At 46.1% G+C, this 26,361-nt stretch overlaps 1 protein-coding gene across 1 annotated transcript in view; it reads right to left on the bottom strand.

Moving 5' to 3' along the window:
• SFMBT2 (Scm like with four mbt domains 2) overlaps window positions 1-26,361 on the bottom strand; it is a 165,811-nt gene that overhangs the window by 13,739 nt on the left and 125,711 nt on the right. The window contains exons 12-17 of the mRNA XM_090041611.1: window positions 26,154-26,267; window positions 24,207-24,249; window positions 23,028-23,098; window positions 19,679-19,818; window positions 8,161-8,270; window positions 258-433 (exon numbers count right to left, since the gene is read on the bottom strand). Of these exons, the coding sequence (XP_089897737.1) occupies window positions 258-433; window positions 8,161-8,270; window positions 19,679-19,818; window positions 23,028-23,098; window positions 24,207-24,249; window positions 26,154-26,267 (654 nt within the window). The remainder of the gene's footprint in view (window positions 1-257; window positions 434-8,160; window positions 8,271-19,678; window positions 19,819-23,027; window positions 23,099-24,206; window positions 24,250-26,153; window positions 26,268-26,361) is intronic.

Here is a 26,361-nt window from a genome sequence, read left to right on the forward strand (position 1 = left end):
TCTTGTTCGCAACAATTCCCACCGGGATTAGAAAGGGGGCCTCATGCCCAACAGCTTGTCTAAGTCCCAACTATACAGTGGTTCAATAAAAGATATTGCCCTTTCCCAAAAATCTCACATGTCCTGGACCATCATGGCTACATCACTCCAGCACTAGTGCATGATGCTAAGCATGGTTTTTTTTGCCTGGCCCACGATCATCCCTGCAATGCTCCAGCTCCTAGTTGTGACAGAGCAGCACATAAGCTATTACTCACTGTATTTGGTTTTGGTGTGAATAGAACAGTTCTCGGGGCAGATTTCAGCTACAAGCACAGGGCTGAACAGGTTGGGACAACACTCCAGCTTGGCACAGACCCTTCGGCAGAAATCTGCCACCTGATCAGACGTCCTTACGATCTTGACCGTCGCCCGGTAGGTTTTGCCTCGGTACCTAGAAGAGAACATGGCAAAAATCATAGAAAATATTGGTTAAAAATGACCTCAGGAGGTCACCTAGTCCAACTAGATCATCACCAACTAGATCATCTGACCCAAGGCTTTGTCCAGGCAGGCCTTAAAAACATCCAAGGATGGAGAGTCCACAACCTCAGTTCCAGTGCTTCACTACCTCCTAGTGAGATGGCATGTAATGATGCAGGCAGGACATCTGGCTGCTGTGGTGCCACAACGCTCACCCATTACGGAGATGCACCACTCACTGGCAATATTGGAGTGGTCCTGATGTACCAGAAGGGTAGACAGTCTGATGATATTACTTGGGATAGACTGGATGGGGGAAAGACCGGGTGCACTGGAGAGGTGGCAGTAATTGAGGTTTAAGAGCACCAGGTATTGGGAGGAAAGGGCACATAGGGACTGGATCCATTGGAGGGGTCGCCTCCCCTGTTCCCTGCTTGTTGCACAAAGCTGAACATCCTGTAATACTTTAGTATGAATAAAACCATTGGACTAGATGAAATGTGGTGCTCTGTTATACAGGATGTCAGACTAGATAGGCCAATGGCCCCTTTTAGCCTTAAATCCAAACCCCACCAGATTGAGAGGCATCTTTCAGTTGCTTTCACTGGTGTTCAGATCAGGCACTGAATTCTTATGGAGATATTGAGCATCGAGGTCTGTGAGGCAAGAGGTTGACCCTAAATTCACTGCCAATAAAGCATTTGCTACAAGACTTTATATGAAGAGCACTAAACAGCTGAAGACTGTTTCAGTACTTCCACTGTTCACTGGAGATGTGAACTCTGCAAGGCAATTAACCACATAATTTATTAAACGGAGGCAATAGGTCATTGTAAACACTAGTCAGACTTGGGACAGGGAGAGGAGGAGGGCGTAGAACAGGAAAAATGGCAGGAGGAGCTACAATGGCTGACCTGCCACCATGGCGCTCTTCTCTTACTTCTCCATTTTAATAGCCAGAGTCCCTTCCTGGAAACATGAAAGTGGTGGGAAAGTGACTGGGGCTTCAAAGAGGGCACAACTTACGGTGATCTTTATGCTTTGGGGACTCAAAGGTAATTTAGGCAAAAAACTAAATGCCATCTGGACTTGTTTTTCCAGGTCAGCTGCAAAGGGGGCACCCATTCAAGTGCCAACAGCAAAGCCACAACACTTCCCAGGATAGCCACCGGGCTTCCCAGGTGTTTTTAAATGACTGGGTTGTTCACGAGCCCAGAAAGACTATGACAGGTGTATAAAATGGGGAGTGTCCATTAGACACTCCCCAGTGTCCATTAGACACGAATGGAGGGAGTCAGGTTTAAAATTGGATTTTATGAATGCTAACACCAAAAGAAATGATGCTAGGAACATTTTTAAAAACGCACTTTTTTTTTTTTTTTTTTAAGTATATTTCTTTAAAAAGAAAGTTTCTGACTTTGCTTACTTCTAAAAAACGTAAATCCTGCCCCCTTTTACTCTCCATAGATACACAGTTCAAGGCTTTTGGGATCATGAGGTTACTTAATCCGACCTCCAGCACATCACAGGCAAATTTCAACTGGGCGCTTGTACAGTGAGCCCAATCGCAGTGCTTAGCTAAAGCACCTCTTCCAGAAAGGCAGCCTGTGTTGATTTAAAGGCATGAGCAGATGAAGAATCTACCACTTGGCTTGGTAGTTTATTCCAGTGGTTAAATTATCCCCCTTTATGTTTGTACCTCATTTCATATTGAAATAGTCTAGATTTTACTTCCACCCACTGGTTCTTGTTATGATTCTCTCCACCAAGGTAAAAAGCCTTTGCTTGGACGGTACCTAGCCACTGCAATCAAGTCAGCCTTGGATCCTTTTTGCCCTGTGGAGCTGCGATCCCAAAGAGGACCACGTTACAGTGCCTGCAAAAGCATACAGCCAAGACTAACAAGAAGTGCCGCCTCCTTTCATGACCCAGTTTGAAGGTGACACACAAAGTAAAGAAATAGTACGAAAGGTGAAACATAGATGGATTTTTACAGTCATGTCTGTCTCAATAAACCAAAGTGTTACTACTGGCCACAAGAAGATAATATTTTTAAACACAATTTTTGTCTTGGCAGTGTCTCTTTAAGCTGTAAAACAAGATTTACTAACATTTTCCACTCTCGACACACTTTAAACCTCCTAACACTAATGACATTAACCATAATCTGAACACACCTCCGACAGCCCCATGAAAGAAAGCTACTGTGGATAAAATCAGAAGACCATTTTCCACATTACATTTCAGAAGAAGACTCATTTTGCGACTGCTTTTAAGTAATAAGCATCATGCACAAATACCCTGGCTGCACTATAGGTTTATAAAGTTCACTGGCTCACAAATTTTATGGTTTGCTTTACAACTACAACTAAATCTTTAAAGATCTCAAAGTCATGAACCATATTGGAAGATTTAAGGAAAAACAAAATGAAAACTCAAGATCCTCTAAAGATGAAAAACCTTATGCAAAGGAGGTATTTCAAACAGGAGCAATCAATAGGATTCATCAAACTCAATGGATTCCTCCCAAGGAGTTAGTCAATAATTGCATTAGCTATTGGAAATACGAGACTTTCTGTGGGTGGTATCATTGAGCCAACCACAAGACTGTGACAGACCTCGACCAGCTTTTAATTCAGGGCAATGCAGGCCCCTAAAGAGGAATGCTCTGCATCAAAAGCTTGTTCATCACAGAAATCATAGGGAAGCCGGGTTGGAAGAAACCTCCATGGGTCACGTCATCCAACCCTGATCATCCCACCAAGCCATCTACTCCCACAATTTGTAGGCCTGGATGCACATGGAGTAGGACATGTTTTTCGGTAGCATGCCCAGGCGGTGGTGTGTAGACACCTTGAAGGACTTGTCCCAGGTAGCCGGTGACAGAAGCAGACCAGACCATGTGTGTCCCCGTACAGTGACCTAGCCACAAGGCTCTTTCTCCTTGCTGGTGTGAGTGCTCAGCAACTCTCCTGGATAGTCAAACTCCATCTTCCCTTTCATAACGTTACACATTAGAGCTCCCTAGACCGAACCGATGGAAAGACTTGTGGAGCATGGATAGCTCGTCTTAAAACACAGCGGGACACAGTTGTTGCATGAATGAGCAATAGTTTCAGATTAGGGGACAGCTTGATTGAGTCCTACTCCTGCGACTGGTGGTTACGGTCACAAAAGGATCACGGGATTTCTTCCTTTTGAGATCTGCCAGGGCTTGTGTTTACGCCAACAGCCCAGGAACGAGACCCAGAAGACATCACATTTAGACGCACACCTTACTGGGTTATTTGACCCCAACGGTCTTTCCTGCCCCGAGCAGGGGGCCTGGACCCGATGATCTCACGAGGTCCCTTTCGCCCCTAACTTTTGTGAATCAGTGAGTTTTTCACCCACCAATATCAAAGGTGGGCAGGCATAATTCAGCCACAGAAACTAGGGCACTGGCAAGGCCTGAAGACTAAAGGCAAGGGGATATTCTTTATTGGGCCAATGGCATGGCTAGGATTGATTTAGGCAAGGTTTCTAATATAATGCATTCTTCTGCAGGCCTGAGGAAAAAGGTAGGCGCAACAAATAAAAAAAAACAGTTTGCAAGGCGGTGATGCTAGAGAAGAAAGAAATTTGAGAAAAAAAAAAAATCACAGAAGAAAGGATATTTTGATTCGTGCAAGATCAAGACTTCTAAAAAGGGTCATTATCACCTGTGGAGTGAAGAAAGATTAGCAGGACACAGGTAAATTATAGCACAGAGCACCTGTTGAAGTGAGCCCTTGCTCACTATTCTCAACCAGGGTGCCCAATGCCCTCATGGAAACTATGTGGGTGAAACTAGACTACAACTATGCACCAGAATGAAAGGTCACAGGAAAAAGATGAAGGACAAAGACATACAAAAATGAGCAGAACACTTTTCACAGCACAAACACTCACTTTCTGACCTTATTATCATTGTGCTCAAGGCAAATTCACAGAACACCTTCAAACAAAACACCCTGGGAACAAAAATTCGTAAGCCGACTGAGTACTAGGGACCAGGGACTGAAGGTTGCTATTGACTCCACAGCATATAATAATCTGGCAGAAGACAAGCAAGAGTTGCACCATACAAACTCACCAAATCAGAGATACAGAAGCTTTCGTAAGCTCACTTTATCAGATGCTCAATGCTATAACGTGCTTGACTCCTGCTAATCTTTCTCCACACAACAGGTGATAAAGACCCTATTCCCTCTTGACAGGTCTTGATCTTGCACTAATCAAACTACCCCTTTTCCTGGGATTTCCTTGTCTGCTACCCGACCCCTGGGAATTTCTCTCTTCTCCAATTTCACAGCTCTGCCAACTGGTTTGAGTCCCTGTGGTGCCTGTCTTTATCCTTAGACCTGAAGAAGAATGCACTGTGTTCAAAAGCTTGTCTAAGTCTATCCATCACAGCCACACAATCGGTCCAATAAAAGATACCACCCAAAAAATCCTTGTTTTTCTCGTATTTTCTGGCTCATTGTGGCTACAAAATCATTCCAACCGTTCTAATGCTGAAAGTCATCCCAGCCCTTGTGCTGAAAGCCAGGCATCCACATCCATATTTAGGCACAGGAAGAAGAGTGTGCTAGTGATTAGAAAAACTGGAGACCCACATCTGCCAGGGACCCTTAAAGGAATTTTAAACTTGGAGATGTTGGAAGAATCAGGTGGTCCGACATAATGTCTTTGGCTCATTGTGGCAAAATAAATAAGGTTCAGCGGCTTGCAGGGAGCACTGATGGGGGTGACTGTGATTCCCCGATGTGCATACACCCTTTTGGACATTCGAAATCAGTGGTTCTCAATCTTTTTAGCCTCAAAGCACCGCTCCATAACTTCTTTGAGTTTTGCAGCACCCCTATTGAGAATCACTGAGCTAGAATCTAAATTCAGAAAAGATACAGAGGGGGTCTTTGAGGCTAAAACAAGTTAAGGGCCACTGATCTAGGTGCTGCCCAGCAAGGGCAGATCCTAACCCTGCTGGGACCTGATCTTTCCACTATCCTTCCCCTCTCTGCCCTGGTTTGTACCTCCCAGGGCAAAGGTAGCTCCTGCCACTGCAGCTGCTCCTGCAGGGTCTCTCATGCCTCTGGTGACTGCCCCCATGGCTCCTCATGCTGGCCCCAGGAGTGCGGGAAGAGCAGAGGGGACGAGCTGGGCACCTCCGACCTCAGCACAGAACATGGGAGGAATCACTGATCTAAAAGTTATATCTTCTCCGCAAAGCTATTGCCAGTGACGGTCCCTGATGACCGCAGCACGAACTGCACACAGGCTGCGGAGCTAATTGATTCCTGGCATCAAGTCTTTCGGCTTGCTGCCAGGAAAAGGGATATCCTCTCTCTCCCCATTTCACCTTCTTCCCCCACTGCAGCCCTCAAAACCAAACAGCTATCAAGACCTAAAAAACCGTCACCCTGACACCAGAAGGAGGGCGGTGATGTGACACATCGCACTACAACAGGCACGTTCAGCTGCTCCGATTAGAAGTCTGTCGGCAGATGCCACTGTAACCAGCGCCCTTGAAACCTGGGTTACACCGGCTTTGGTTTATTATAAGTCACTGGTTAAGATTCAGAAGTGGAACTGACTGTCATATCAGATGTATCATGTCATATGCTGCTTTAACAATTCCACAGAGTTTGATTTTTTTGAGCCAGCTTTGGTTTCTAGACCTCTGGGTTCAATACAGGCGCTGCCAGATTTCTCCCAAGTCCAAGCAAGATGCACAAAATCAGTCCGGTTCATTTTGCAAGTTCTGCGGGCTTTCCTCTGACAGCTGTTTTTATGGGATCCGGGGTATAGGTTGTAGCCATGCTGGTCTAAGGACATAGGCAGACCAGGTTCTTTGGGTAAATCTGGTATCTTTTATTAGCCCAATGGAAATAGTTGGAAACATTTTTCTATGCAAGCTTTTGGGTGTAAATACCCTTTGCCAGGCTGAGGAAGCATCTGCAGCTGGCGTGCACGCTCTTCCTGGGTGGAATGAATAGTAAAGCAGCCAGAGGCTGGTATTCAACGCAAGAAAGCCAAGCAGTGGTTTATGGGATCTAAGCACTCAGGGACACAAAGTACGTGGCAAGTAAATGGGTAAATCATCCCTGCTTTCTACAGGGAAGGAATGTCCTGCTGAAAGAGTTGGGAGTACTTCACCCACTAGCAGCTGACTTTCAACAGACCTACTGGAACAACCACTGCTGTCGTAGTGGCCAACTGAGCAAACATTACTACTAAACATTCAACCAGCTCAGGCAAATAATGCCACTAAGGCTCTAATGGGACTTCTACCTTTGTAAAATTGCCCATAAGTTTAAGTGTTTGCAGCCCTGGACCCCAAACTAAGCACCAAAGTTGATTTTCTGAAGTGCAAAGAAGCAAGAGGGGCTGTGGGTATCATAGGACCTATTCCTGACCAGTACCAATGACAATCCAGCCATTTATATCTTTATTCTAAAAACATTTTGCAAAAAGCATTTATCACCTGATTTAACACCTGCCAGATTACACCTGATGCTAGATTTCAGAGATAGAAGAGTGTTCTAGTGAAAACACCAACAATCAGATTTTCTAATGATTTCAGTGTGACTCAGTCTTCAGCTGAAACAGATTCGTGCCTGTTAAATGCACTTATGGTCTCCTGACCTTAGTAAATCTGTCACTTGAGTTCATCATGAAATATTAAGTTCCCCTTTCCTGAGATTTTCAAATAGTTTTTCAGTTCTAACAGAGGCTGCCTCCTTAGTTCAAATGGCAACGGGTCCATGATTTTAGAGTAAAAAGGTTCTCACATTTTATCCCTCAATCAGAGTGCAGGATTAGCTAACAATGGTATCTGAATGGCCAAACAGATAATACGGGACCATTCAACAATGGTATATTTAAGAATATTCAGTATTTGAGCACACTCAACTTCAAGTTGTAGCAAAGTCTATTAAAACAGGGAAACAAAGTTGAATACACTACTACTACTACTCTATAAGGAAAATACAAAATTAATAGATTTTAAGATCATAAGGGACCATGAGATCATGTTGTTGGGCATCCTGTGTAATACAGATCATTGATGTTCACTGAATTATTATTGACACCAGTAACTTGAGCTTGCCTAAAGGCATATTTTTCCAGAATGGTATCCAATGCTGATTTGAAGATTTAGAGAGAAGAAACCATTATTCTCTTCCAATGTCTAATCACGTTCTCCGATGTTTAATCATTATTCAAAATGTATGCCTTGTCCAAATTTGTTCAGTTTTTGCTCCTAAGAACCGTTTTTTGTTACACTTTTCTTCCCTAGAAGTAAAGAGCCTTTATATCAAAGATTAGAAGACAAAGACCTGGATTAGCACTAAACAGATCAAATTTACATCCAAACAGCATTCTGTAAAATTCAATACTACGCTGATTCAAACATGAAAGCTTTCATTAACATCTGGAATGCTGGTGACAAAAATATATATATATATATATATATATATATATAGAAATGAAATGTCAGAGCATTTGCTTTTAGTTTTTTACACAGATACAGGGCTAAATTAAAAACTAATAAGGTATTAAAAAAAACCCACTATAGAGGAAAATGTTCACAAAAATGTCACTTGGTTTTTCAATCCGTTCCATATTCTGAAAATAAAAGCAGCTGGAAACAAAAGGACAGCGCGAGGAGATACTCACTTTGCCTTCAGTGTCTCCTCCTGGAAATTCCACTGCGGGTCTTCCACCAGCTGCAGCTCTCGTAAAACGCTCCCCGGTTTGTAAGCGGCATTGATTACCATGCTGAGAACCTGATGAAAGACAAAAAAAAGTACAACGGAAAGCTTTAATGGGCTCTCATGACCACACAACGAATATTAGCACTGATGATGTGCGCTGCAGTAGCGTCTAGAGGTACCGATGGCTATGGCTCCACTGTCCCAGGTGCTGCATATACTTATAATGAAAGGGGGCCCTACCCAAGACAGCTTAAAATCCCATTTGGGGAATGATACTGCTACAAAATAGAAGCTTTTATCTAGCAAAAGGGATTTCCTTTGAAAGCAACGTTGGGGCCCTGCACTGAGGCAGACCTGGACAATACTTTCATAGATTTCATAGACATTAGGGCTGGAAGGGACCTCGGGAGATCATCCAGTCCAGCCCCCTGCCCAAAGGGCAAGAAGTCAGCTGGGGTCATAGGATCCCAGCAAGATAAGCTCCAATTTACTCTTGAAGGTGTTCAATGTAGGTGATTGAACCACCTCCGCTGGCAGACTGTTCCAGCCCTTGGGGGCTCGGACAGTAAAGAAATTCTGCCTTATGTCCAGCCTGAAACGGTCTTGCAGGAGTTTGTGACCGTTCGACCTCGTCATCCCTTGGGGCGCTCTGGTGAACAGACGTTCCCCCAGATCCTGGTGGTCACCCCTGATAAATTTATAGGTGGCCATCAGATCACCCCTGAGCCTGCGCTTTTCCAGGCTAAAGAGTCCCATGGCTCTCAGCCTGTCATCGTAAGATCTGTTTTCCTGACCTCTGATCATGCGCATGGCTCTCCTCTGGACTCTACTTTGCATTGCCAACATATCCTAGGCAATAAATTGCATTCCCTGTACCAGTAACATGCTGCAATTTTGCACATATCACAACCCCCAAATAAGACGCACACCCTGGTTTCAAAAGGCAGAATGGAGAAAAGATTTTTCCAACCATGGCTGACTGCTGATGGCAGGCGATCCTGTCTGTAGGCGCTGCGAGAGGGTTAACATTACCTCGGACCCTGAAGGGTACATTTCATGCACCTGAAGGGTGCATCCTAGGACCATGTCCTAGGATATGATGAATTAACATAGGACATTGTCCTTTTCTTATAATCTTTTGAGCATAGATTAGCTAACTACTTCCCCGTCCTTGCAGTAGCAGGGCATTGCCAGTGGCCTCGGCTCTCCTGCTTTTACCTGTGGCATTTTGATATGCTGCTTTTTGGTGTTTAGGATTTTGCTCCTTGTAGGTTTGCAGTGGTGATTTTGTGGTTTCCATGGATAAATGTTTGCTTGTGAGCACAAGAGACTGGACTTGATGGCCCAGGAGGCCCCTTCCAGCCCTACATTCTCCTTTGTGCTTACTTTAATTTCATTTGCCACTTAGACATTACCTACTCCTGACCACTTAACCACAGCGTGACTGCTCACATGTTCATTTTTACTGGCACGTGCATTTACCTGGCTATGATTCCACCTACGCACTGCACATATAAAATTATCTGATTTCAATCAAGAACGGGTCAGTCACACAAGACCAAGTTTTGCATTTTGCTTCTCCATAGGCTCACAGGGCACACACAACAGATGAATATATAACATGTCCCCAGCTATGTAGGGTCTGGGACAGGCAGCTATTTAATTGGTCAGTCAAACCCTATGCAATAAGCCTCAGAACTTACATCACTCCAAGTATGTATGGCCATTTTTCAGATGGGAAAACTGAGGCCGAGACATAGCTCAGATGTTCAATGAGTGCAACATGTGTAATGAAGGTCAGATTTTCAAACATGGACAGAGTACAGCAGCTCCAATATTTTTGAATGAGCTAAGTCCCTGGGGGGCTGAAAACCGGGTGGGTGCATTTAAAAAAAAAAAATCTTTCCCTAAATGATCACGTGCAACACCCCCCACGGCAGAGCTGGGAACTGAAATCAGCTGTTGCTGGTAGGACTGAATCCTAAGCCCCACTGTCTTCATCACCTATAAATACAATCTTGCAAGTGTTGTCGGTGATGAGTAATTAAGTTATGTACAACCTCCTCCCCCAAAAAAGCCCACCCCAAACCACAAGAACCTGCAAACACTTTGTTCCACGTTGTCCAGGATTTATGCTAGACACCCAATGCATTTCATGGATGCTAATAATACCAGTGTTTCTCTATGCTGCCTTGTCACCACCGTGACTCTCGGTAATCTTCTAAGCTCATGTTGGAGGAGAATGTTTTGACAGGATAATCATTTCCCTTTGGGGCAGAATGGGGAAAAAAAAAGAAAAAAAGAAGAAAAAAAAAAAGCTTTAGTTGTTAGTCTGTGTTTATTTCCTCTAAGTCCCTTGGCTTGGTATTTACCTAGCAGCAGGAGTCCATTATCATGTTAACGATGTTCCCTTCCAATGACATTATCTCTTAATCTCACACACACTTAACCACCAGGGAAAATTTTGATACATGACTTCATTGGGGAAAGCGAACGGGGTTTATGTGAACTGTGTCTAAGGTGAAAACGGTCACCACACCAGTTTAAATAAGAGGCCAAATTCAGATCTTTGTCAGTAAAGCTCCCAGTGACTTTGGCATGGCCAGGCTTTGATCCAAGAGGACTTTCTTACACCCACATGCATTTTTATCCCTCACTTCGTGAAAGCACAGCAGAGGGGACTTGACATCTGGGAGCGATGGGGGATGCCTGTCCAGTCCTGTGTTTTCCAGTGCCATATGTACACACACACACACGTGTATGTATGTATGTATGTATGTATGTATGTATATATACACACACGTGTATGTATGTATGCATGCAAATGTACCCTGCCTTGTACTTGACTTCAAACTAACACAGCTAACTAGGAACACAGCTAACTAGGTCTCTCTGCACGTGGATAACACCAACCCAGGTCAACACCAACCAACAGTACTGCTGCCTCATTTTATTCAACGGCTGTGTAGTTAGAGCACACACATCGGATAAGAGCTACCTGCATTCAACTCCCTTCCCTCAGTTCAAGCACGCTCCTGCAAACAGGAGATTGCCCTAAACACTGAGCTATAGGACATGGCACTACAAGAAGCTGTTCTACTTAGCATGATTTAATTAGAGAGTCACCAGGCCAGAAAGAAGAGGACAAGAGGCAGCGTGATTAGAGAAGGTGGGGCCACTGAGATGATCAAGTTTCGGTTCTTGTGCTGTTTCATACATGCAAATTAAGTATTCACAGGGGCAAGGAGTGGAACATTTTCAGGGCTGTCGAATCCAAGTGGAGGGAGATGCTTCCTTGCAGCCTGCTGTAAGGTTCAAATGGGGCCTGGACCTAAGTCACACTCCTCTCCTCTGCATCTCTTACTACCAGCCTCAGCTCCCTTTCAGCATATCTTCTGTGGATCCCAATTTCAGGCACTGAACTCTCCCTGCACAGTCTCTGGGCACTTAACTTGGGTGGCATATATTCCACAAGGCACTTGAATGTTAGCTGCTGCAGCACCTATGTCCACTTTGTAGATGTGGGTCCAGGTTAATAGAGACCACACTGAGCATCATCTCACCCAAAATATGGGCATCTGCCACCAGGACTGAAACTAAAGGAACCTGAGTGATGTCCCCATGGTCTCTGCACTTTAAATGGAGGGATATAGCACTTGGGATGAGGATTCATAGCAGCCACCATGCAAAACAAGGAGAGGGGCTATGCCCAGGCCAGCCAATAGAAAGCACAGAAGAAAGCCATTTGTCTGAAATCCCATTATTCTCCTGGACTCACGCTGCAACTAGCCCAGGGGTCAGCAAAGTTTTTGGGATGGTCTCAAAAAATCTCGCAACCTGGACTGCAAAGAGGCTGGCGTGCCAGGGGTGGAAAGCAAAGGAGCTACAAGTGGCCTGATCCTTGTAGTGGCACCACAGCCCTGGCCCCTTCCCCGCCATGCACCTTGAGCCCTGAGTGCACCCACTGCTGCTACAGAGCCAGGGTTGCTCACAGTAGGCGTCGGGAAGGCTGCAGACAGCTGCACTGGGGTCCAGAGCCCCAGACCAGCTCTGTAGCCAGTGGTGACTGCGTGCGTGCCTCAGGACATGTGGTGGGGAAGGGACCAGGGTTGCGCTGCTCCAGGCCCCTTCCTTGCCGTATGCCCCAAAGCATGAGTGCAACTGCTGCCAGCCACAGCGCCAGGCTGGGGCTCCAGATCCCAGTGCATCGGTTGCAGCCTCCTACATTTGGCCCGGGCTTTGGGCAGCTGTTGCCGGCCATAGAGCCGAGCCTGCTTGTAGCAGGGCTTGCAGCCTCCCTGCCTGCCGCGAGCAGCCCAGGCTCCGCGGCCAGCAGCAACTGCCCAAAGCTGGGGGCAGCTGTGGTGTGCTGAGCAAAACGGCATCATACACCATGCTCTGGCACACGTGCCAGGGGTTGCCGACCCCTGAACTAGGCAATCTCTGCACTGTTGAGTCAGGCACTTCTAGCCAACATTTGAACCCCTGTCTCAGTCCTTACAGGGGTCCAATTCAGTACGTGTGCCCAGAGCTCATGTAATAGTGGAGAAGCCCAGTATCTGCCTGATAGCTCAGGAGTCATACGAGCACTCAGCCAAGAAAAAGCAGGAGCTGGGCTCTTCCTACGTTAGCTTGAGGGGTTTGAAACCACATCTGCTTCCTAGAAAAACACCCCAGCCATCAGGCCATAGGCTAGGCTGGGTGACGGCACCCTCAGGCCTTCCTATGGAAATAGCCATGAATGTAAGATCCACAGGGCCAGAAACAAGCAAAAGGGAGTCCGACTCCAGGTCGAGGGTGTAGCAAGTCCCAGGAACAAGTTTCATCTAAACAGCAATTGAGATGCCCAAGACCCTTTTGCATGCAGTCTCGAACCTATAGCCTCCAACAATAATGAGAGGCTGGTCCTCAGCTGAAGATCTAGACTGAAGTCCATGGTAAAAATGCCATCAACTTCACTAAGAGAAAACCCAGTCCATGCAACTTATACAAGACGCCACCACTACAAACACCCAACCTGATTTCTAACGATAACTCCAGCCTCCTCGCTCCATCACACACTTAAAACTCAGCGTAATTCTTAATTGTCGGAGCAGCGCGACAGAGACAATTCATTATGCAAATTTCTCTTAACAAGCTGTTCCATGCTTTAAAATTTCAAGCTACAGAAGTAAGTGCAACAGTTCAACAGGCTTTGCTCCTTCTTTTCCCAGACTGGCTTATTCTGCTTTCCCTGAATTCACCGAAGGGAGCTGCATTACACCAAAAGTCCTTTTGTTTTTGAACAAAAGAAACAAACCAGTAACACTCACTTTTCACGGCAACGGTAAATCACCCTCAGAACAGACTTCCAAGGGACATGGTAGACTCCACATCACTGGGCATCTTTGAAATGAGATTGGGCACCTTTTTAAAAGGGATCTTATACTGCAACAACAAAGAGTTAAAGCAGTGATAAAAATCATTGGGAAAAGGTTTTGGCACGTGTTGTGCAAAAAGCGAGACCAGGTTCTCCGAATGATCTTTTCCGACGTGTTAAAATTTATTTAATCTCTGAAACTTTGCTAGCCCGTTCTAACTTTTTCTTTTATTTAAACAAAAAACACAACGTATGAGACACAACTATTAATGTCTGCTGAATTCCTCCCCAGAGGTGGCTGCATTGCTGGGCTGGCTGAATTCTTCTCTCTTCTGGCCTCTGACATACCTCCTATGGAGGAGTCTAGGACTGGAGTCTATATTAGGCAAAACACTTTAGACATCCCCTCGATTCACCATCCTCCGAGGGCAGAACGAGACACAGAGCCCCGACTGCACAAGGGAAGGACACGTAAGGTTGTGCATGGGTGCCAGGGTATAGTTGTAAGATTGATGCAAAGCTTTTCAAGGTTTATTCATAATTGCTCTCACAGTTGCTCCTGGGGATCTGAACCAAGGGTACGAGCCTCCATACGTTAGGCACTGAACCGTCAAGGGATCCCAATCTAAATCTTCACAGCATGTAGGATGCAATACTCGGCCGACACAGTCAAGTGGGCTGGACATAGTAACCAACACGATTTGGCAGGTGTCAGCGTTCACCGCTTGTCCAGCTAAGGAGATGAGAGGGGTGGATGACGGTGAAGCTGTCACAACATCCCCCCTTGCATTTTTAGCCTTGGGCTGATCCCCTTGGTGCACCGCTCAGTCCTGCCCCCCTAAATTTCTGTGCTGGCGATGAGGTTACGACCAACCAAGATGCTGCTCTCTGAAGCGCTGAGTGCCAGTGAGCTCAAGACCAGGATTTCCATTCATTTCACCAAAATACTGAGCTCAGCAGAGCAGAGCGGCCTGGCGGGGGGAGTGGGAAGAGCAGCAAACCACGACACGCAGCCCCGAGCAGCAGCCACCTGAAGGCCAAACCTTTCCATCAACCTCCTTTATTCAACAGCCAAAGTAACTAAGCAAAAGAGCAGTTGTTTGGGTGCTTCTTCCTCCTCTCTGAAAAATCAGCGAGTAGCAATTCATTTCTGATCACTGTTGTTCAGCAAGGAACGCTTTCCAGTTTAAAATCGCCAGCCAGACTTGACTGTATATCAACTCCCAGTTTTATTTAGCTGGTATAAATATTGCCTCATTGGCTTCGCCTGGCAATGGACAAACAAGTCTGCAGCGCCCAAGACAGAAGCAACGGTGATGGCTCTGCTGCTATATTCTTCAGTGCTGGGAGTGTAGGCTTAAATGTTGCTTACACTAATGCTTAGCTACAGCATGAAACAGCTCAGAGCATCTCTTCTGCACTGGCCCCTGTGTGGATGCCAGATCCACGCTCTTATTCCACGCTAGGGATGCTTTGTGCTGCTTAGCTTAGTCACAAACAGGTACGCCTGGATGCAGAACAAGCGTGTCCACAAACGGAGCAAGCATGTGCAGAATGGCTGCCGTGCTTTAAATTCACGTGCAAGCTGATTTTGTGGCAGCTTTCTTACCCAAAGAGGGTTTTGTGACATAAATCTCCACTGCCCAACTGAATGGTCTAGGAGTTAGAAACAGGGGTCATAAACACTTCTACTTCTATTTCTGCCACTCGGTTGCGGGTCAAGTTGGACGTTTTATTCAACTAATCTGGGCTTCAGTTTACACCCCCCCCCCACACTCATCAAAGGAAGCATCTGCAAAGCAGGAACAGGTCCTGGGCTGGAAATTGTTACCGTGGGATGAGGTATTTTAATAAGCACAACCTCACAGCAGTGCTGCTAAATCTCTCCCTAGTGCAATGGAAAATGCATCTCAAGCCCTTTTCCAAGGGCAACGCAGTTAACCCCTTTGGGCTGGAGTTTTTCAGTACAGTCTGCCAGTGAATGATGCTACAGGACCACTGGATGCCTAAGGTTGACAAGAAATTCCTTTTCTCCCTTCATTTTAATGGCAGGGAAGCTGCTCTCTCTGCACCACCCAGCCAAAATGCCTCCACCCTGACCTGAAAAGACCAGCTTCCAAGACAGGAAGGAAATCGCCCTTCGCGCTCTTTCATTTTTGGGCCTCTGTGCTATTAGTGCCAACCACGACGATGGCTTTGTCGCATGGATTCCTGCCCCATGAGAAACTGGATGGAGGCCAAATAGGTTTACATTTTAACTACAGCGTCTCTAAAAGCAATGATTTATGGCTGGAAAGCAACGTGGTTGGAACAAAGGCTGGCCCAAGTTTACCACTGAGTTGATTCGGTTTGTGCCATTGATATTTTTTAGCCCCGTGTTGCTGAAGGAAATCCTATGTATAATTTATACCTTCCCAACACGAAACACTGAGGCACAATTTACAACTGTCTGCAAATTTTATATATGTATAATTGCAATACATCCCCCAGGCCACATCCTCAGCTACCATAAGCAGGAACAGCATTACTAACTACAATGAAGCCACTGTGATCCACAACACTTACGAAGCTGGCTGAACCCCCTTATCTGGCTCATTGTGGATGATGGACTCTGAATAGAGCTGCAGTTTTCTTCTAACACAGTCGGGGCTCCTGTGTCTGAATGAATTAGGACTAGAGCTATAGAAGGGTTTTCTTTCACCCCGTCTCTTCACTCCATGAACTAGGATGTGAGGCTCAAAGAACGTCGTGTCAACGGGGATCTGGGTGACTCTCTGCCAAGTTCATGGCAGAGCACTTCTTACAGGGCACAAAGCTCTTTGGAACAGGCGCCGTCTCTTTGTTCTGGGTGTGGACAGCCGCTAGCAGAGCTACGGACTGGCACTCCTAAACAGAGCAAGCAATGCAAGCACACAGATCACTACCATTCAGCCTGTCTCACTCCCATTACCTGGAATTCGCTTAACTCTAATGGTAATTGGACTCGATCCTTACTTCCGAAAGCTTGCAATTAAAGAATTTTTTTTGCAAAAACCTTGTTGGTCTAAGAAAAGATATCATCTCTACTATGAGTCCCGACTGCCTTTTCCTCTAGATCAATACAGCTACAACCTGGATACTTGTCTTCTCTGCAGCACTCGTTTATCAAGAACAACCTTCCTCCCTTCCTGACTCCATATCTTAGTTCAAATCCACCTTCTTTCTTATCTGTCCTTCCCTCACTCCCCTCCCACTGCTTATCTTAACCTTGCAACGCAACTGCAAATCATCAGAGGGTGAAAGGTGTTCCTTACAGTAAAGTGGTTTGGCATCATGGACAGTTTTTCCTCAATCCATTTCTTAGCCAATAACAGTGGTTATTTTTCTGAGTCTATAAGAAAATAAAACTACAAATATTATCACTACTTTTTTTTTTCCCCCAAAGGCAGCCAAGAGAGCAGCTAGACTACAGATAAACCTATAATCAAAGAACTAAGACAAACATGGAGGCACAAACGCAAGGATACACTTGCCCTCAGTTGTACTGTGGTTGCCTCTGCCTGGCCTCATATTTTGTGTGGAAAGTCAGTCGTGGACCTCACTCATTTGACCCCATTTTTTATTTGAATCCATCTCCTTCGACTACCTCTGGGTACTTCCACTACGAGGGCAATCTGTGTGATGTGAGCAAGGCGGCCTCTCAAAACTGGGCAACATCTGTCACATGTTTTTCATACAGACTAGCAAGCGACCCTCCCACCGTAGCGCCCAAGTCGGTCTGATCTGCGTAGCGTTCAGATCTGTAGCTGGAAAAGTAACCATCTAAATACTTCATAGCGGGAAGTGGGTTTTGTGTCCTAGTGTTATTGGATGGCTATGGATCTTCCATGAAGACACCCTGGGCTGGACTCACTGTTGCCTTCCCCCCTCCAAAAGTCATGTGCACCTCCACGTGCAATGCACGACTACGGTAGAGACTGGGGGCTTTGCAAAGTTCCTACCTCCCCTGCAAAGATGTGGGCTTATGAACTATCTGGGGATATACAGAGCTGTAGCAAACACCTGTAGATGTTCCCTCTGAGCAAACAGCTAAGCAGCTCATCCGTAATTCAACACACTGCTGTGAATTAAGTGTTAATTAATCTGAGTGAATGAAGTGGCTTGTGAACCACCAAGATCTGGGTCCCACTTTGGTTTAATTTGGCACATCTTCCCCCAGTTGTAGCTGAAGCAGAGCCCTAGGAGATCAGATCCCGTGCGAAGACTTTCAAAGGCTGATTATGTGGTTTCCACGTGGGGCTAGATCCTCAGTGGGTGGAAATCAGTGCAACTCTAAGGAGTTACATTGCTTGATGCCAGTTGATGGTCTGGCCTAGGCTTTGTATCCACTACATTTCTAAAAATCAAAATATTCCATGGGTGGAGAAGGAAGAAATATCTGCATGAATTCTGGCTTGGGGAACCTCATCTCCATCTTCTGCTTACAACACTGAAGTAGCTCTTTTCTTTTTACCCCTTTCCCTGGATGAAAATATTAGTAGCAAGCAAGATCTGCCATCAGCAACGAGCTCCAGCCTCACTTTACAATTTGGCAGCTGTCACCTTTGGCTCTGCAAGCACTTTATCTTGCATTATGCTATGGACTCTTTTATTCCACTGCTTCAGATTAAACTATCCCACATGAGAAAAAAGCAGCTTGATCTTTGCACCCTTTAGTAGCGCTGCTTGGTTAATACATTTTTCTCACTCCTTCTCATCTGACCCACACCCAGCAGTCTCAGTCCTTGTCCAGTATCTGGCTGCGAATGGGAATTAGATATGGGTAAATCAGTTGAGGCTGAATCCAGATGTGACAGTGGTGATGGTGGTGGTCAAACAGAATAACTAGCAGTGAGCAACGTCAACCTCTCACCAGCGGCTTCCATTTCAAGCATCTCAGATGTGAGGTGCCCAGCTGATTTTCCAGAGCATGTTGAACTAAGTTAAAGCCCAAAGCTCTGAGGTCACTCCTCATCCCACAGGGATCTCATTTTTTTCTAGCACCCTCTCATCTGCCTGCCTCCATCTGTTGCCCCTTGCCCAGCCATAGCTTCCCAGCTGTTGGGAAAAAGGACTTTCTCTCTTCTATTTGTACAGTATCTAGCACAATCATCCATGACTGGGGCTCCTAGGTGCTATGGCATTGCATACAACAAAGCTCAGCACTTGCTGAAGATCAGGTCCATTCCAAGCGGGCACCTAAAATTTGTGACAGCAACACCCCGGGACACTTCAGAAAACTAGGTTACAATGACATGCAGGGTCCTCTAGCTGTTAAGGCCTATAGACTCAAAATCTTGCAGACTTGTACCTTATTAATCAGTCACGGTATGTGTCTTATGTTCTCTTCTCATAAGGACCAGAACATAGACTGGAAGGGATCTCAAATCCAGACCCCCGGATCCACAAGCAATCATTTACCTAAGGGACCCCAAAATCACCACTGCAAACAGTTACTCACAACTACAAAGTGCAGCATTCAAAATGCCAGCACCACTGCATAATGTGCCATCGTTAAAAACCGGGGCGACAGTAACTGCCAATGCCTTGCCATTGCGATGACAGGGAAATAGTTGGTTAATCTAGAGGATCTAGAAGAAAGGACCAGGCCCCATGTTACAGTGGAAGGTAACAAGGGTTACTCCCCTGTCCCCCAAGCTGTGCCAATCCAACCAAGAGAAACATTCCTTTCCTGCTCCAAATGCAGTGATTGCCTTGACTTTGAGTGGAAAACCAAGATCCTCCCTAGCCAGGAATCTTTTCTCCAATGCCTGATGAAGGGTGTTTGTGCCCGAAAGCTTGCAATGAAAGAATGTTTTTTGCAAAATTCATCTTGGTCTAATAAAAGATATCATCTGTACTATGAGTCTTAATTGCCTAAGTATCAGCAGTAGGAGCATCTGTGCAGTCCAGTCAAGACCCCCTCCCCAGCCTTAGGTTTGTCTCACCGACACAGTGACAGGTGCAGATCAGTGCGACTGTCCCAATCCTGAATGCAATTTGAGGGACCAGCTTCCCAAATTCTGGCCCTAATCTCCCCCCGTTTGTGTTTACACAGCATTACGTATGCATCTGTGTCTGTGAGTAGACCGGCAAGTCATACCTCTTTCAGAACTAGCACGCATTTGCCAGGCCCGACAGACTGAGGTAGCTCTGCTATTCTCCCCTTGTTTAAATAAGGACCTGAGAAGCAGCGATGGTTGATGAAGAGCTGGGGGCAGCAGTATCTTCCATTGATGGTACCTGCAAGGAGAAAGAAACATTGCCAAGGGTTTTCACATAATAAAACCGAAAGTGCCACTTCTTCCTGCTAGATGGTGGCAACCCACCCCCCCATCCAAAATCTTCTGAGAGGAAGGGAATTCAAGCCCTTCCTAATAGGATCAGGCCCCCAGGTGAGCACCCAGGGTTTATACAGGGTGAACCATGAGACTGCTAAATGGAAATCAATATATCTATGTGTCCTACTAGAAGTGACTATCTAAGGGAATCTAACACTAGTGTGCACAGCTCTTACATGGATCGTGTACAGAGTATCCGAGCGCCTCGTGCTTGTAAGTCTGTGAAGCACTCCTGAGAGGCAGGACAACAGTCCTGTCCACATTCTCCACATGAGGAACTAGGCAGCAAGACACTGGCACTAAATTTCCAGCGGCGTTTAGAACTGTAAAACTCCAACCTAGGCCCAGCCTACCCTAGTAGGCACCTAAAGTCCTTGCCTCCTGACCAAAAATCTTGCCTCTAGATTCATAGATGCTAGGGTCAGAAGGGACCTCAGTAGGCCATCGAGTCCGACCCCCTGTCCTAGGCAGGAAAGGGTGCTGGGGTCAGACGACCCAGCCAGGTGCTTGTCCAGTCTCCTCTTGAAGACCCCCAGGGTAGGGGACAGCACCACCACCCTTGGGAGCCCATTCCAGATGCTGGCAACCCTCACCATGAGGAAGTTTTTCCTGATGTCCAACCTAAATCTGCCCTCCGTCAATTTGTGGCCATTGTTCCTAGTTACTCCAGGGGGTGCCCTAGTAAATAGAGCATCTCCTATTCCCTGATGCTCTCCCCTGATGAATTTATAGGCAGCCACAAGATCACCTCTCAGCCTTCTCTTGCAAAGGCTGAAGAGATCTAGATCCCTCAGTTTCTCCTCATAGGGCTTTGCCTTCAGTGGCCTCCTCTGGACCCTCTCAAGGCTGTCCGCATCTTTCTTGAAGTGCAGCGCCCAAAACCAGACGCAGTACTCCAACTGTGGCCTGACCAGTGCCGCATAGAGGGGAAGTACCACCTCCCTGGACCTGTTCCTCATGCACCTGCTAGCGCACAATAAAGTGTGGTTAGCCTTGTTGATGTGTAAAGTCATCCAGCTGCACAACTTTCTGCATGCACCCAATCGCCCCAGTCCTAAGGCACTGAGCAGTGAGGTGTCCAGCTCACAACCAAACCCAGGGATTCACTACAAGTGTTGCCTCTCCCACCTCAACTGTGGAGCCAGGTCTGGTGGGTGCCACACTGAAGGTAGCCAAGAGGAGAAGGTAGTCCATTTTACCCAACAACCTTGCATTTGGGTGTTCATATGGGATGTCGGAGGGCTTAAAAAGCTTAACCATAGGTAAGACAGTACGTTAGGGTGGGCAGGAAACTCTCTCTGTTTTTCCTAATGAAGTGGCTCCACATTATATAAAGTATGTTAATATTTAATAAAGACAGGAATGGATACCAGATTTTCCAACTCCCAGGTAAAGTCATTTTCTCTCTCAAGTCCAAACACCATTTATTTATTCCATGCAAAGTAGAAGAGTCTCAACAAGGGAGATGGAGGGAGTTTCACCCCAAAGGCCCCACAGTCTGGAAGTAAAGTACACACCTGGGTGAGTTGGTTCAAGCCCTCTGCTTTGACAGGACTTGAACACAGCTCAAGTAACAACCCCCATCAAGAGGTAAAGGGGTAAGGAGGTGGGACTTAAGCCAGACCCCTGCCCTCCAAGTCTCCTCCTAGCTAGCTTGCTGACTTCTGTGAATCCCATTCTTAGGTACCTGGCTCTTCTTCCTGGGGAGAGCCACCTCCACTATATAGACAGCTGTAGTAGAGATGTGACCCTCACTAGGAAGCAGGGCATGTTAAAGTCAGTGACTGCATCACCTCAATCCCCCTTAGGGATCTAAGCCAAATGACTTGGCCCAAGTCACACAAGATGTGAGAAGTACAGGAAATTGAACTCATGTCTCCAGGATCCCAAGCTGACGCACTAACCCCTGGACCATCCTTCCTCACCTAGTTTTCCAGGGACCTCGCACAGCAGCTGGCAAAATGCTCATGTAGGACCAACCCATTTTCCTATTTAGTTTTATGTCAGGATGCATCAGGAAGGGCTGCAAGGTCTGAATGGGGGTACTCTCTCACTGAGCGGGTGAACTGCGGACATGAATGATACCAATGAGCCCAGAGTAGGTACACTGTAATTGTTCCACAGCTTTGGGCGAGAAGGACGTCCACCTGACTTGGCCAGACAACTGGTTGACCTTTTGTCACATTCGATATTATTTTAAATCAGAGCTCATCTCCTCACTGAGTCAAATCTCTGGTGTTTCAGCTTTTTTATGGTCCTTTTACACTCGCTGTCATCTTCCTCAAGTCCTCCACTGAGAGAACAGGTTGTCAGGGGACTGCACACAAAGCCAGGATCTTCGGATTTTAAATGAAGACTTGGCTTCATGGCCTACAGAACCTGCCTCAGTGTCCCTATCAGTAAAATGGGAGTTAAACTACTTAACTAGCTACTGCAAGGATCTCACAGGAATAGAGGGAGGATTAGTCCTAAATATTATCACCTCTTCATGCACAGTATAGAAAGAAAAGATGATAAACTCACTTCAGCCCGTATGTTTAAGATACCCAACCACAAGAGAGCCTGAAGATGCCTCTTTCACACAAAAGGGTTATCACAACAGGTTTCTTTGTAATGAACTCTCTGAATATCAGCTACAGAAATATCCTACCATTATGAAAGGACAAAGCAGAACTTGCTTTGGTTAAGAAGAGATGAAGTGCCACACAGAGAGCATCGAGTAGAGGTACTAGGATACATCAAGCTCTGGTGTGAACGGTGTGGTGCCATTGATGTCGATAAGAAAAGCTCTATCTGTTTCCTCTGGGGCTTAATTTGGCCCAACACTAATGGGAGTGGGACTGGACTCTCGTATGTCTAAAACCCTGAGGCAGAGCCAGAAACCTGGGAGAGAGATGACATGCTCACCAGTCCAGAGCAGCAGCTGATGTAAATCAGCATCACTCTACTGACATCAGTGGAATCACACTGACTTAGAGCAGCTGAGGATCCAGCCTGGGAAGAGTCTCCCTCTGTATAGATATATGCATGTTTTGCCATCAGTGTTTCCCCATCCCAACAAACCGAGGAAGCTTGAAGTAGCGGAAATCCTTCCTGGCTGCGCAGACCTACCTGTTGTGTCTGGCTGAGGAACCGGGCAAAGGTCATGAGGTATTTTCTCAACAGGCACTGTAGAAGGCAACCTGTTTAATGACAATACAATACGCTTAATCTCACAAGCCTAAATGATGGATCATGGATCGGGGCCTCAGCTGTTTGGGTTTGGTGCCATACCCAACAAAGATTTGGTGACAAGGTAGCTAGACGGGGACTCAAACACAGTCACTTTTAGCGTTTGTACACACCACGGGAGTTTATTTTGACTTAATTTTCCTAAATTGAAGCGGAGGGTTTTTAAAAACACCGCTTCAATTTAGGGCAAAGTAAATACCCATGGTGTGTACGCAACGGTTGGGCCTGATCCTTATCTCCCTCTCCAATGGCGGGGAGGGGAAGGCAAGCTGCCAGCAGCCGAGTGGTCCCTGAGCTGCCGGGGGCGAGGGATGGTGCTCCCGACTGCCTGCACGGCCTTTGAGATGCACGGGGCCTGGTGCTTCCCTCCATGGCAATCTAAAGCACCTTGGAGATGTTTTATTTTGCTGTGTCCCAAAGTCATTTAACGTGCATTACACCACCGACACATGCAAACAGCCTGCCATTAAAGTGCATTGCGCTGCCGACACGTGCACACAGCTGCACCATTAAAGCAGTGCAAAAGGGCATTAAGCCGCTTTAAAGGCCAATTTTGTGACATGTATGCATGGCCTATAACACAACCCTATTTCCAACTAAAATGACTGTGCTGTCTTATGGTCAAGGGCCCATTTTTTCCAAAGCTTGTAAGAAAGTTGTTGAGAAATTATGCTGGCAAATGGGAACCTGGAATATCCAGCCTTTAAGGCTATAATGACCTTACACCATGGACGAAACACCAATTATTGCAGCAAGTAACCCAAATATGTCTGCTGAAAGCCTGAAACGAACTCAAAAACCCCTGACCGGTCCCACTGATCTCACCCAGGGTCCCATGGATGGCAGGGGTCTTTGTGACTACAGATGCCAGAATTGCCACAGTCAAGTTACAGGTCCGATGCGACACAGGGTAACATTTTGTAACAGCCTGTATTTCTATAACGGGTCCCTCCCCACTGATTCACCTACAGCTGATGGCTCAAATGATCTCATTTATTATTCCCTATGCAAAATCTTCTTCATCTCTATAGCAAAGGCATTTTTTAAAAACAAACTTACTGCTTTTCTGGCTGCACAACTGCAATCTTTCTCTTCTTTCGCACTGCAAAACAGGAGAGCAATAGCGAATTAGTATTTTTGTATTCAGCCCTCCCACCATATCAAACCAGTAAGATATGATCTGCCTTATAAATGCAATGGGTATAAAATAACATTTAACACAATGAAATGCTATTTCATTACCGCCACCATTTTTTCTTTTATATTTTTAAGCAAGCGACTACACCATTTAAAATTGTATTAAAGATGTGATAGCACATTTAATCTGTCCACGGCGATGCTAAGTCTATGTTTATGGGATCTGTATTTTTATGAAAATACACTAAAATAAAGCACAAATATTTTTCCTGGGCAGGGCCACATATGAGTAAGAGTACATTTCACAAGCGTGATCATTCCCAGCCTAATTTGTCCCCATCTATAAATTGAGATATAAAGACTGTGCAATGTTGCCATAGCAGTATTCTCCCAAATTAGGTCTGGCTGCCTGATGTTCAATGCGAGCATGTTTAACTCTTCAAAAGGGCTGACACATTTTTAAATTTGCCTTTCAAATGTTAATTAATATAAAGCAGTGCAACGGTTATTTTTCAGCTTGTGAGTTGAGATCTGCCCGACTTGCAGCTTGATAAGACATGATTGTGGGATCTCAGCCTACAGACCACGTCCACAAGACGCCCGGGGAGGGGGAAAAGACCCTGTCCACGCTGGCAGCTGGTCACATCTCTCTCTATCTTCCCCTCCTCCCCACTGCGTTGCCTGTCTTAACCCTTTTTTCCTACCCATCTCCCATAGCTCCCACCCATCACGTCTGTCTTCATTATGGCATCGTGTGGAAGTACTCTAGGGAACTGCTTCCTGGTCCCATCCCACTCTCCTGCTGCAACCCAAATGAGAAGATTTTGCTATGAGACAGTGGCAGCTCTCTTTCTTCCCTGGTGTTGCACACCCCTTGCCCTTCTCCCTCCACCGCCTACCCCTTAGGTCAACTACGCTGGGAAAGGCAGAGATGCGATCGAGTTCAAGAGAGCTGCACCTGTCACACCAGATGCACAGAATGGAATGGAAACATAGAGCACTTTTACACGTGCCCCAGGGGTGCAGGGTTGGGGGGGGGGGGCGGCGGCACTTTAATTAGAGCAGCTCCAAGAGTCACTAAAGCGCCACAATGTCTTGTGTATCAGCATCCCCACACTTCAAAATGGTGGCAGGGGCACTTTATCTAAAGCTCGTTCAACAAACTTTAGTTCAAGCGCCCCTGCCGCCGTTTTGAAGTGCGGGGATGCTGATGCCCGAGACACAGAGGCTGGCTGGAGCGTGGTAATTACCGTGCTGTAATTACAGCATGTCGGAGCAGCCTCCGCATTCATGTGCAGGCAGCCATACAGCCTCAGTACCGAGAAGTGGCTTTAGGCTCTCAGAGCCAGAGATCATAGTTTGCTGCTTAATGGTTATGGACATACGGTCTCCCATGAACCTCAATCCTACCCAGGACCAGGAAAGAGTCTATGGGTAGGATTTTCCAAAGGGCTTAAATGAATTAGGGGCACAAATCCCTTTGGACGTCCATAGGAACTATGCTCCTAACTCAGATACTTAGGAACATCCCATCCACCATCACTTCTCTGTGTCACCCAATTTTTGTCTCAAACATTATGTCTGCCATGTATTCTACATAGCTTACAAGCAATTTTAAGGTCTCAATGGGTGAGAAAGCATAAAAATAGATTCTGCTACAGCCAGGTTGAAACACCCAAGGCCGAATCCTGCAAACCTGACTCACATGTGTCTTTCTTACCCAGGGAAGCAATTACATTCTCAAAGGGACTGACTGATGCACCGTTACTAACCACTCACTATCAAGGTTGTAGAGTCTAGCTAGGTAGATTGGTAGGCAGGAGCAGGAGATTAAATAGATGAGAAATGCTTGCGGTTTCATGTACTTACGAACTGCTTTGTGGGGTGGTGTTAGGTTATAAGCATTTGCTTCACACCAGCCAACTGGGAAAATGTCCATAGACTCTACATCAACTATATACTCCGGAGAGGGCATCTGTAAACCTATAAACACAAATTTATAATGCAATTTAAGCACAGGACGACTGAGCTCAGAGCAGCTTGAACATTCATTACCAAGCAAAGGAAAGAAATGATG

This window comes from Crocodylus siamensis, chromosome 4, assembly GCF_052110815.1.
Source record: "Crocodylus siamensis isolate JL-2025a chromosome 4, ASM5211081v1, whole genome shotgun sequence".
NCBI lineage: Eukaryota > Metazoa > Chordata > Crocodylia > Crocodylidae > Crocodylus > Crocodylus siamensis.